At 35.8% G+C, this 13,519-nt stretch overlaps 1 protein-coding gene across 4 annotated transcripts in view; it reads right to left on the bottom strand.

Moving 5' to 3' along the window:
- Positions 1-648: 648 nt before the first annotated feature.
- The window catches only part of hoxc3a (homeobox C3a), a 37,406-nt gene continuing 24,535 nt past the window's right edge, over positions 649-13,519 (bottom strand). For 2 of the 4 annotated variants that reach the window (XM_046869607.1, XM_046869608.1), the window contains exons 2-3: positions 4,192-4,887; positions 649-2,450 (exon numbers count right to left, since the gene is read on the bottom strand). In XM_046869607.1, the coding sequence (XP_046725563.1) occupies positions 1,882-2,450; positions 4,192-4,609 (987 nt within the window). In that variant the 5' untranslated portion in view covers positions 4,610-4,887 and the 3' untranslated portion in view covers positions 649-1,881. Of the gene's footprint in view, positions 2,451-4,191; positions 4,888-5,858; positions 6,456-8,959; positions 9,509-13,519 lie in introns of those variants that run through there. The other 2 variants (XM_046869609.1, XM_046869610.1) reach the window with 2 other exon arrangements.

Genomic DNA, 13,519 nt, shown 5'->3' with positions numbered 1-13,519 from the left:
TATAAAAATGTCTCACAATGACACCTTAATTAAACATAATTAATCAAATTGAGCAATGGCCCACACAAAGCCCAGTGCAGCACTTACTAGGTTGTCCCTCTCAACGATATGGTGGATATGTTTGGGCCATTGGTACTTTGAAAAAAATCGGAATTTTTTTATTTGATATCGTGCCACTTTGTTTGTCAAACAAGAGCTGGATTGGAGTTGGGATTTGGAGGGGGGGGGTGGAACTGGGCTAAGCTGGCAGTGCTGATGCCCAGCGGGTTCGCCACTTGGGCGGCTGCAGCGGTGGAGAGGGAATGAGAAGCCTTGTCTGGATGATTAATGTTAGGAGAGTGAGAGGTGGGGGGTGGGGGAGGGCACGCTTATGTAGATTGTTTTACAGACTACAGAATACAAAATGCACTGCTGCTGGATGCTGAAAGACTTGAAAGTTCACCTTTTGGGAAAATTTACGACCCTGTGTGCACACAGCGACATCATTGCATCATCAGGATCTTCTGTTCTAGATTTTGTTTAGAATGTGCAGCACAACCACGACTTCAAGGGATCTTTTTTTTTTTAGAATGCAAGCATTATTTCAGTTTATTCAAATGCACTACACACAAAACAAACAAGAAACACATAATGAAAAGCATGTTTTTGTTTTCTATTTAAATTGATTATTACAATTTTCTAAGATTAGACAAAGACCTGCACTGACAATCGAGGGCATTCCTTTTCCAGATTTTATCATCATGATTTTTCCTAAAATATGTTCAATAGCTACTAAAATCAGCAGTATGTATTAACAGCATAAATAGGAAGTTATCACAGAATACTAAATACAGGACGTAGATATTTAGACGTTTGCATAATTTGCTTAATAAACAAATGAGAAACAAGTACTGAAATGAACAAAGTGTTTACATGCTTGTTTGCCTTTGTTGGAATATTTATTCTTCTACAGGAACAATCTGTAAATCCAGATGACATACAACCCATACAAATTGTCTTACATGCTTTTGTGTAAATATGGTTTGAGGCATACAGTATAGTGTGTTCTGATATACATAGGTGGAAAATACCTTTAGTATCTTTTAGAAATTTCAGAATTTTAGAAATCAAGTATTATTGAAACTAAAATTAAGAAGTACATTTTACAGTGACTCCAATAAAATCGATGTATGAAACCTTCACACAGAGGTGCTAATCGGTTTTTAAGCTGGTGTTCTTTATGATTCACAAATGATTAATACACGATGACAGCATGACACCAGTTTGCAAAATGATAAAAAATAACATTCTTTAAAAAACTACTTATGCATGTTTAGATGTAGATGTGCAGTTTGTCTTTACTTTTTCCACCCCTGCTGATATTTCAGGTTAAAGTTAAAAACAACAAATGCTCTTGATAATGTTTTGAAGGATTCCCTCCGCACAGCCTGTAATGGGTGGATACATTTTCAACTCATGTCCATGTTTAATGAATCTCTTTACATTTCACAGAGCCTGCTACAACTTATCCACAGAGGAAACCCTTCCAGCTTTACTGCATACTGGCTGATAACGTAATGTATTTCTCCCCTGGCCTTTTGCCCATGAGAGTAAACTTGGCTCTCTTTTAAGTCAATGATCTGCCTGTAAGTCAGCTTCTGAGGGCAACAAATCCTGCCTCTTCTCAAAGTGATAGCAGCTGTGGAGCTATGTGCCAAAATATGGCATGACAATCCAATCTTGTGTGAAATCTGTAGGAATTCTTACAATTTGGTTCTGTGATTCTATACACAGAAAAAAAAAAACACTGTAACTTCTAAAACCCCACTTTTTTTTCGATTCACTCGATTTGATTCGGTATTAGTTGAAACTAAGAAAGTGGGTGATTGTGGAGAGGAATGGTCACATGTATGAGAGTCCAGGAGGTGCCAGGATGCAACTTTCCTCTTGCTGGTGCAAACAGAAGTCATGCCCTGAGGATAAACTTGAAGAATCCAGTCTGGGAACAGGTTGAAGTCCATTGCTGAGGTCTTTAACAGGTGTAGTTGACTTTGTAAGCAGAAACCAGTCTCCATGACCACTTTGAGTGCAGTTCATGATCGGCTGACTGAAATACTGGAGGTTGTGTGAGGCTGTAGCTGTAATATCCACTGGGCCACTACTACCTTCTCCTGAAGATGGGACACTTAAATAGGATGGCCAGACCATTGCTTTGCCCTTGTGGTCCTTTTTGTACTTCATGCGGCGGTTTTGGAACCAGATTTTAATCTGTCGGTCAGTGAGGTTGAGCAGTGACGCCATCTCAAGGCGCCGTGGGCGACACAAGTAAGCACTGAAGTGAAACTCCTTCTCAAGCTCTAGCAGCTGGGAAGAGGTAAAAGCTGTGCGTAGACGCTTCCTGCTGGAGCTGCTGTCATTCCTTCTTGCTATCCCTGGAGAATCCAACTCACCATTGTTAAAGGGTGTTGTCCCTGTGAAAATACAGAGTTATGCAGTTCAAACAATACATCTAATCTCTGAATGAGTGTCGAAACCCCTTTATAATGCCCTTATATGTATTCGAAGAATCTCATTTTATTCTGAATTGAGTTGATGTATTTGTGCATTTTAACCCACGTGCAATTATCTATAACCAGTAACTGGTTTATCATGGACAGATTTCATCTGAACTCTGAGATCAATGTGGATGAGCACACTTGAGACGGGACACTGCACCGTGCAAACATGTTCACACCTGGTGTTCTATGTATAGACACAACTCTAACCAACCCACATACCAGCAGGATTTTGGGAGGTGGAAGTAAACCTGGAGAAGCCAGAAGAATGTGACAATAACTGGAGGAAAACAAGCAAAACTCCTCATAAAACGTAATCCGAGCTCAAGACTGAACTGGGGTCTCTGAGCATCTGCTACCTTCTCTGCCACTATTCACTAACACATAAATTAATTACATGAGGTAAATCATTTAGTGGAAAGTCCATGTTTTGGTGTGCATTTACATATCTGTAGCATGTTTTTCCCATTAGTCTAAACTACCTCTATGCACTAACTCACAGGATATTATAGTGTCTAAATTGAATCATGTAACATGCGAGACTATTAATAAAGTAAACCCAATCATCTCGCTGATTCGCAGACTTGGGAAAAACAATAAGCAAGAACAAAGTCGTGTGCTTTTTATTTGTTGCCTACCACTCTTTGTAATTCATCTTCTTGGGTAGAGCTTATTGAGTTAAAAAAAAAAAAACTTTGGAATGGAGGAGAAGGGTCTTGTTCTGCTGTAACATCAAACTGCATGCCACTTCATGTCTTTTCCCATATTAATCATAGTGAAGACTTCTGGCACAGCCTTGTTCTAAACGCTGAACACCAATGACATCACCAGACTCTAATTCACCGTGTGTATATCTGAGAGGATCTGACCTGTGTTTTTTTTTTAACAGTGCAGAATTTGTGGTGATAATTCATGTTGAAACAGAGTGAACAGTCTGCAAACTTCCTAGGCCTGTATGCAATTTCCACTATGCAAGTTAAGGGTAGTCATTTCCATAAAATTTTAATTCCTGTTAAAGTTTGCATGCAGTTTTTGCCCCCTTAAAGTCAAGCAAATCCAATTTCCATAACAAATACAAGGAAAAACTCATTTTTAGAAGCAGGGCAATACCACAAATCAAAATCTTCATGTGTTTTAGAGATGGTTTAATAATTGTTTTTTTAATTATCCCAGCGAGTAAGAAAACTTGAGTGCACCATTGTTGCTTAATTACCTGCTCCTTATACCCTACTTTAGACATATAGTAGACAAATATACTGTTATTTTTTTCTCAGACATTCATAGTCAAGCTCCTAAACAAAAACGTAAAGTAGCTACTTCTGTTTCCTTATAAATATGCACACGTATTTACAATAAAATTTAAATCACGACAGTTTTGCGTTCTTTTGTAAACTTTTTTGCAGCCTTAGTAAAAAAACTAATTCTGTACTCCTTCAACTTGCACAAAACAAAAATTCTAATTTCAGGTCAATTATTATTGATTGATGACTGTGATTAACAATTTAGTAAGTAATGATCTTAAATGCAGGTTGTCAGTAATTAAGTGAAAGATCATGCTGTCAAACCAAAACCTGTTCTTTTTTTCATTGAAAATGTTCATATATTATTTAGATTTATTCCTGGAAATCATATTCCTCAACAGAAAAAGTTTTCAAACCTGATTGGCAGAAGCTGGGTGGATCATGAAGTGCAGATTCAGTGGCAGACTGTGTCTCTTTCATCAAAGGGTAGACATTCTTGAAGAAGCTTTTTGTGCTTGATCCATTAATTTCCCCTGACACGTCAGTGCCCTTAATATGGTCCACTTGATTCGTGCAATGAGGTCGGATCCCACTTGTGATTAGGCTATCACTAGCACACGTCGCGTGCGGTTTCGGATGAATCCCAGAGTCTTGCCAGTCCCACGTGTGGCCTTCGGCGTGACCTGCGCCGAGCGCGTGAAGGTCGTGCGCAGAACTGCCTTCCTGCATTACACATGGATAACACTGTTGGTCCACCGAACCGAGATACTGGTGCTTAAAAAGTGTTTGGGGCATGTAACTATTATTAGCAGAGTGGTATAATATCGCTTGCATTTTGGAACGCCTCTTGTCCAATTCTGATCATTAATCTCGAAACGACTTGTTTAAGAAAAAAAAAAAAAAAAAAAAGTAGTCCGCACTCACACGGTATTTAATTGCTTAGGCGACACGGGGGAAGCCTTGAGTCACGTGACGGCCCAGTAGCCAATCGCGTGGCGTCTTGCGTGAACCTCGAGTTGCAAAGTGTCTGCGAGCAACTTCTTGCCGGAGGAAGACACCGTCTCCGTCTCCGTCTCCATAATGCGCTCTTGTTAGTATCAGCAGTGATTAACCTGTAAATAACAAAAAACGGGAAAACTTTTTAGACAATCCGGTGTTTAGAGAAAACAGTGAGGCAGAGGGGAAAAAGGGAAAAACCAAGTGCAAGAAATTGGATGGAGAGAAAATGGAGCGCGTGAATCAGTGGGAGCTTTTTTTTTTTCTCTCGTCCATGGATTGGCAAAATACTACATTATACTCGTCGTGAAATTTAACACGGTTTAAAACAATTTGACATTTTTTATTCTGTTGGTATGTATATTAAATACATGCATATATATATATATATAGAAGACTTATATATTATAAATATTTGCTAGGATCTATTTAAAAACGACCATGCATACCTATTTATATATTTTTTCCAAATATATGTTCAAAAATAACCTTTTTTTAAAATACGCACAATTTAAAGAGAATGTTTTGCTTTATTAAAAGTTGCTTTTACCAAACACGCCATAACTTTTTTTGTTATTGTGGTCGCTGTTATAGGGGATGTAGCTTAGCAAGCACAATGTATGAAAGCTGTTCGTATAAATAACCAATGTCTAATGTCAAATCTTTAAAAAAAAACCTTAGGACATTTTTTGTGCATATCTCCTGTCTGAAATCCACCAACTGACTATTACACTTCTCAGTTGCTTTAAGGTTTATTAATAACACAAGTAAAACACAAATGGCGGAATTGGGGTGTGGTCGAACAAAGGCAAATTGACTCACTGTCACAACACAAAAGACACGAATCAATATTCTGTATTTAACTCGAATGCGCAGTGACAGAGTGAATACTGGGTGTTTTTGCTTGGATAACAAAACTTCTTGCGACCGCATTCTGAATCTGGTTTATACACGATATGTGATATTTTTCTAGGACGATTTTTGTCAAAGTATGGTTTTGGTTAGAATTAGGAATGGCCAGAATAATGAGCGTAAAACGGAACAGTTATAAGACAAGTCAGAAGAAATGTTTCCAGGAAATATCTACTGCTGGAAACTGTTGAACTCTTTCTTGAATTCTTTGTCATTGAGTTGCTGTGGATAATTTAATAAAATAACGTTGAAATAAGACACATACATATGAATGGAGTAAGAATGATACCCTCTGACGTCACATAGCCCTCCGTGAATGGCGCAATACCTAGTGGCTTTACAAAAAAAATGATTTTGGCTCGGTAGGTGTGTATATGTACACCGTGCATCAACGTTCACGCGTGTATTAGAGGTTATATTTATACACACAGATAAAAGAGTTAAAAACGTAAACTTATAATCACTTAAATCATTTTCATTTCCATTGTGATAACTGTCGGGGTGTTAGCCAAACTGAACGCCCCAGTCTCATCTTACACTCTCTCCCCCTTTTTTTTTTTTTATTGTTTCCTTCCAAAACGCGAAAGCTTTGCAGAAAGCTGTGCACAGTTGTTTTTCTAACTTGTGATTAATAAAGGCTCTAATTTCCCCTCCTCAGTGCCTTGTTTGTGGTGTTATCGCTGGCTCACGTGTGCCAAAACTCATTTATTCATTTCTTTCAAGAGCCTGGTACACTTCAATTATTACAGAAACATTGCTCATCTCATTTGGCCTGCTCAGAGACATGACTATATATTTTAAACACACACACACACACACACACACACACACAAACATATATATAAATATATATAAATATATATATATATATATATATATATATATATATATATATATATATGTGTGTGTGTGTGTGTGTGTGTGTGTGTGTGTGTGTGTGTGTAAAAAATTATTTTGCATACATATGAGCAACCAATTAAAAGAAAACGATCTCGATTAGTTATGCCTCATTTTAAAATACTCGTTGCCTCCTCGTCCTAGGTGTTGTGATGGCCGACGTAATTGCATGTGCATTAGCAGGATAAGCATCATACATATCTATCCACCCTATAGCTTACCTGATTCCTAATTTGGACTAAAAGCTATTCGTGCTCTAGCTGGAGAATGGCAGCTTCATAATCGGAGCATTACGGATAATTCATAAAGCCTTTATTAAGGAATAGAAATCAAAAAAAAAAAGAAGAAAAAAAGCCTCCTGTTTTTCAGTCGTAACTGCAAAATCAATCTTGTTTTAGAAACGATTTGTTATTTAGAGTTCAGTGAATTGCTGTCACAAGGCTTGTCAAATAGAAGCATTCACTATGCATATTACAAGTCGGACTGCTGCCGAACTGCAGCACCATTAACATGAAATATTACTACGCTCAAGTGTGCAGTGAATGTGAGCGTAGACCAGCTCGAGCCATGACCGCAGATCAAACAATGACCCAATGAGACTTTGCAATAATAATAATAATAATAATAATAATAATAATAATAATAATAATAATAATAATACATTTTATTGCATATTAAAATGCTTTTATAGTTGCCATTGGTTGATAAATATCTATCTGTATGCCATAGACGTACATGCATGCATGCAAAGAAAAAGCCACCTAAGGATTCACCACTAGGAATCATATTCGTATGTTTGTTTTGATCCACAGCAGATTGTGGTGGGAATTTCTCCTAATCAAGGTAACTTTGTTCCCGTGCATCACGCCGCTTCAGTGATTCTGAAAAAGGATCTTTGATGTACTGGTTCAGGAAGACCATAACTCAGCGCCTGCGTCAGTATACTACAATTCTCCGTGAACTCTGTATGAACCGCGGTGCCTGCAATAAATCATTTTTTTTTCTTTCTCTCGCAAAAGCGCGCCGGTCGCTCCGGGTGTCAACCCCTTTTATAAGTCCTCCTTAGCTCCTGCGCTCTTGTGGTTGCTGACACAACCAGCTGCATAAAACATCGATAAACTCTGACGCTTTAGTCATTTCTTGCAAAGATCTAGCTTTGTGTAAAAAAAGAGTCTAAACCGAGAATATGGAGAAAGTTGGCAAATCGAACCAAATCAGACCTGGGGATTATAGTGTGTGGGTGAGGGTGTGGGTGGGATGGGATTTGCTGCCATGTCCCATTCTGTTTTACCATGCCAATATTTTCCGTCTGTACTTCAATTACCTGAATTTGACCTGCAAGAATGATTCGTTTTACCCCAAGAATCGATACATCGTCTATTTGACTCAAATCACCATATACCTCTTGTTGCTTTGCAGCTCGAAGAGTCTTCAATAATAGCAAACTATAATCTAATATATTTCAATGGACCAGACTAGAGCTAATGAGAGAGAGAGAGAGAGAGAGAGAGAGAGAGAGAGAGAGAGAGAGAGAGAGAGAGCACGAAGCAACGAAAGGGTGTTAATGAGTATGGGATTCGTTTATATAACGATATAAAACGACATGCTACAAAGAACAGAGGATTAATAACCTCACTAACCTGCACTGCTGTAAACAATAAGCACATAGTAATCAGTAATGAAGTTGGCACTTGACATTTATATTTTACAAAATAAAGTATTTATTTATAAGAGAAAACTTGATGTCCAATTAAAGGAGCAACAACCTCGTTGCAGGTGTGTTTGTGTGTTTTTTCAGTTGGGGAAGAGTATTTACATCTTGTCAAGAAAGGATGTGAATATTATTTATTAGTTTTTACCTCGGGGAAACGTTTAGCTGTTTATTTAGTTGTTTTTTTATTGATTTATTTAATGATTTCATTAAAACCGTCTGTGTGGGTGGGTGTAGGGGGGTGGGTGTTTGTGTGGTTGTTCCAGTGCACGTGAAAACTTTGCTACTCATGTGGTTTTGGGGGTCTATGATGCCTCTTACATTGTTTGTATCGTGGTAGCTGGCATTACACCTTTATTTGATTGCAAAAAAAAATGTGAACGATGTAAAATTAAAACAGTCACGTCAAATATACGTAATTGACATGTCGTGTAGCTCATGTAGTAGCATTCAAACCGCTCTAATATGTTGCCAGAAAGTGCACAAATACTTGTTTTATACATTTCAAGGCTCAACCAACCAAGTGGACGAATTTCATCTCGTGAACAATCCCTTTCAATTTTTGTCCCTTTTGGGTTGCGTCTTGCTGCGTATATTACATACATGTTCAAGGAGTTCACTTGTCCTTGGGTTCCTCTTAAACATGTTGATCTAAGAATGTCACTCACATGTTGGGCTGCTGAAAGGATGACATTAATCACCCCGCACAGCGGCACGTCTCGTGACCTCCTCGTGACCGCGTGTGTTTAGACACATCACAGACACCCCTGCGGAATAGACAAAGGCCTCAATATCCACTCATAATTGCCTACTTAATGTTAAACGCATGAAGTTGAAATAAAATGACTGTCGTTTTTATTAATTTCGAGTTCGATTTCATTAGCTTTATAAGATCCCCTGTTAGTCAATCAAATTTAGGTTTATGGTCATAGTTTTGATGGTTACGCATCCAAACTAGTGCGCATATCTCTGAGACACGATATCGATGACTTGAGTAGTACGTGGTTCTTTAGCCTAGGGGGCACTGTGCTATCCGATCCAAAGATGGGAAGTAATGAAGTACAAGTACCTCGTTATTGTACTTAGGTTGATTTATTCTGGTTTCAGTACTTCACTTTTTGATTTTTCAGACAACACTTTGCTTTCACTCATTACAATTGTTTACACAAATATCTGGAGTTTCTACTTCTTTCATTTTTCAAATCATGCTCGTGATTTTAATTTTGAACTATTTGGTAACAATTAAATTTGTTTCTTTTTTTCTCAAACCAGTAACCTATTTCTTGTCATTGCACCGCTTTTTCAATCTACCACTGGTGGTCCTTGCTTTCATCCACCACAGACGTGGGCTAGCCTAAGAAGCTAACAACAAACAAGACAAGGCAACAAGAGGTATGAGGATGAGACTCCGAGAGGGAGTCAGCGATGTAAACATGACTGAGAACAGAGAGGGTCCTGATCACCTGATCATCATCCTCTTTGCTCTGCTTGTGCCACTATATGGTGGTTGTTTAATCTGGATACATTCATTAGATACCAAAATGTTTAATTATTTTGTATTAATATATTATTATGATGTGAGGTCCAGTTACCTGCGTGACACTAAAACAGGTAGAAGTAATGTCTACTTTTTCCTTAAATACATGTCAGAGCCCAAACTTCTTTACTTTAACTTGAGTGAAAAAGTGCAGTCAGAACATCAACTTTTACCAACGTCTTTTAAAACATAAGTATCTGTACTTATATTGGGAGGATATGTGTGTACTTTTGCCATCTCTCATCATATCCAAGTGGTGTTGCTTTTAAATGCCTTTTTGTTAAACACTTTTTGTAAAACCCTTTATGGAAAATATCTGTTGTAATTGATGAGATATTTTCTATAGTAAAGACATTTTTTTTATGATTAAGGTCACATTTTGAAAGATATTAAATGAATGCCTAATGTGACAATGCCATTTAAATCTGTTTCTAATATAAAGCAAAGTAAAAATAAATAAATACATAAATACACTTGCTTACAAATAAATATTAAAAACAATAAAATGAAATAAAAACGTGTGCTTGTATTAATTGTTGTTTGTTACTTTCTTGAAATCTCCATTTCAAAATAATGTATGGCATCTTGTGACTTTTAAAAAGGTAAGAAATGGTATTTTCTTATATAAAAGGAATTCAATGACAGAGAGCAATTAAGTATTGTTATTTTATATATAATCATTTAGGACTCAGCATCAACCCTTTTAGATAGATTTTATAAGATAGGATTATTTTGCATATTTATAATTTTAAAAAACTGATAAACAACGCAAACGTTGTCAACACTTGCCCTTAAATCAACCCTTTATATCTCCTCTTATATCAATGTTTTACTACTATTAGCTCTTTTTTTCTCTTATGTCAACCATGTTACCTTTTTATCTCCTCTTATATCAATGCTTTACCACTAATACCAATTTTTTTAACCATATAAACATTTTAAAATTTTGTTGCCCATTGTGTTACTCATATCAACATGTTACCATTATATAATAACCTTGTTTCCTTTGTTTTAATGCAGTTATAGACATATTTTGCCAAAAAACTGAAAAGATACTATGCTAAACAGATTGTGTTAGAGCAATGGGAGATTAATTACATCAAGCAATAAATCATTTCAATAATGGCAAGCATATATAACCATTTTCAATCATATTTGTAACTCTGTTGAGTGAAAGTGCACAGAACTGCCTGCTTCATTTCATAAAAAGGCAATCATACGCTTTAAGTGCACATCTGTGTCCATATACTTTGGATATTTGAAATAATTGCTGAAATATCTTTTCTGCAAAAAGAAAGATTATATTTATGCCCTTAAATGCGCAATGCAATTTGGTATAAAACGATACACTCTTTCCAAAAAATGATAAAAAAGTTAAGAAACCGCCCCTTTGATAATCTCTTTGTTTTAGACTGTCGATATGAATACCTTCCTGCGCTGTTGTCATTCTACCGCCCAATCGTTTTACTTGATCTGTCTTTCTCCCTACTGCTAAAGAGAGAAACAGAGAGAGAGAGAGAGAGAGAGAGAGAGAGAGAGAGAGAGAGAGAGAGAGAATTCCACATCTATTTCCTGTTTGCATGCCCTCGCTCTTAACCCTGCCCATGCGTAAATCTGCTTGCTTAACAAGCTGATTGTTTTTGTCTTTTATTTTCTTACGATTTTATGACATAATCCAAAGATTTAAGACACAGAATAACTTTGCACTCCTGAAACACTGGACTAACGAGTAAAAAATAATATTTGGCCAAACACACTTTTTTTTTTTAGATGTAAAATAAATTATATTAACAATTATATTAGCAATGGAGAGACTTTATAATAATCCCAGTGCTCGTCCTATAGTCGTCGTTTTGTTTGATCTTCTGACATAAAAACCCTAAGAATCTATACACGACTCAGTGTGTAAATGTTTATCACACAACTCTTTACACACGACTTCATTAAAACACCGCAAATAAGCGTTTTGGGGTGTGCGAATGAAATGCTTTCCAGCACAATTCCCTTTCTGTAAGTGATCTAGGTACAATAGATGAGATGAAAACATTTGTCAGAACGTACTAACATAGTAATATTATGATTCTAAATCATTTCTTCTTGGATGGTGTCTAAGATTTATGACCATTCTTTGAGAATGTGTCGGGATGTCTGCGGTTTTTTTTCTGTCGCAGTAAAAAAATTATGACTAAAAGAAATTAAATGCAACATTAAAGGAATGGCCTAAGTATCTAAAATTAATAATTATGATTCTTAAAGAACGCTAGATATTTGGTTACTTTTAATTAGTTTCAAATAAATCGTGGTATTGTAACAAAATGATTACCAACAGGATTTTCCTCTTCAATCATAAAACGGTCAATTAACAACAATAATAATAATAATAATAATAATAATAATAATAATAATAATGTGATGATGATGATGATAAAATTATGATGATGGTGATGATGAAATAAAGATGTAAGCATTTTATTTGTTGATCTGATTTTATTGTAAGCTTTATTTACAAGCTCTAAGGGTATGTTAAGGCATTTTTTCAATTATTTGTATATAGCTAAAATTAATCTAAGCAAGAAAGAAATTAAGAAATAAAGTTCTCTATGTTTTTTGTCTGTACTCTATAATTTTTTTTCACTCTATAGCATTTAACAGATTTATCTTTAAAATGAGAAATAGTAATAATAATAATAATAATAATAATAATAATAATAATAATAATAAAATGAATACAATAATATTTATTTTGGTTCTCTGTATGGAAGGTTATAAAGCTCAGCTCTCGAGGTCATGGCAAGTTGAAGGGTTAAGGGGCAAGACCTCAGAACAAAGATCATGGAGATTGGGTGAACAGGCGTCCTTGGTTGATGTGCGAACTCGACTCAAATTCTCCGTGAACTATAAAAATATACATGAAAACACCAAAGATTTCACCCTTATAAGACAATTTCAGACCAAAAGTCTATATCTGAGTTTGGGGTGAAATTGACATTGAGTGTATGGTTTATTTGAGATGTGCTGGTCGACGTGAGAAAGATTTCGGCTCTGGAAAATAGCGCGCTGACCTCCGCTTCAACTTTCTGCTTTCTTTGTGTGACTGCCATGGCTTCGTTTACACAGACAACCTCGATACAATACAAAGAACCGTGATCTTTCAACACAAACTAAATGATGTTTAAGAATGTTATACTAAAGTCGTAAACGGTCGCAGGATGCAGAATTAATTCATTAATCGAGTAATAAATTAATATTTTTAAAATAGATTTGTAATACACAAAAGAGTTTGATGAAATCTATTGATTTTGTGATTGTTATAGCTGTTTCAAATTATACTTTCAAAAGTTTTATTATATCTTTTTTTAAATAATAAAGTATTCTGTAATGCTGGCTATTTGTTCATTTATTTATTTATTTATTTATTTATTTATTTATTTATTTATTTATTTGTGTTATTATATCATTCAATTATTTTGTGATGTATTAAATCACATGTTGTTTAGCCCTATATTAGTTATATATAAGTTAGTTATATATTAGTATATAAGATTTATTATAACACAATAGTTGTCACGCACCTGTCTAATGCATTCATTTATTTATTCCCTTTACCTTGCATTTTTGCTCTTCCAGAAGTCTAAAGTGTAAAACAATAAGTTCAATTGCTCTAATATGAGTATAGTATACCATAAAACCT

Source organism: Silurus meridionalis, chromosome 16, assembly GCF_014805685.1.
Source record: "Silurus meridionalis isolate SWU-2019-XX chromosome 16, ASM1480568v1, whole genome shotgun sequence".
Classification (NCBI taxonomy): domain Eukaryota; kingdom Metazoa; phylum Chordata; class Actinopteri; order Siluriformes; family Siluridae; genus Silurus; species Silurus meridionalis.
The sequence above is the reverse complement of the archived record's forward strand: the minus strand, read 5'-3'. Positions and strand labels throughout refer to the sequence as shown.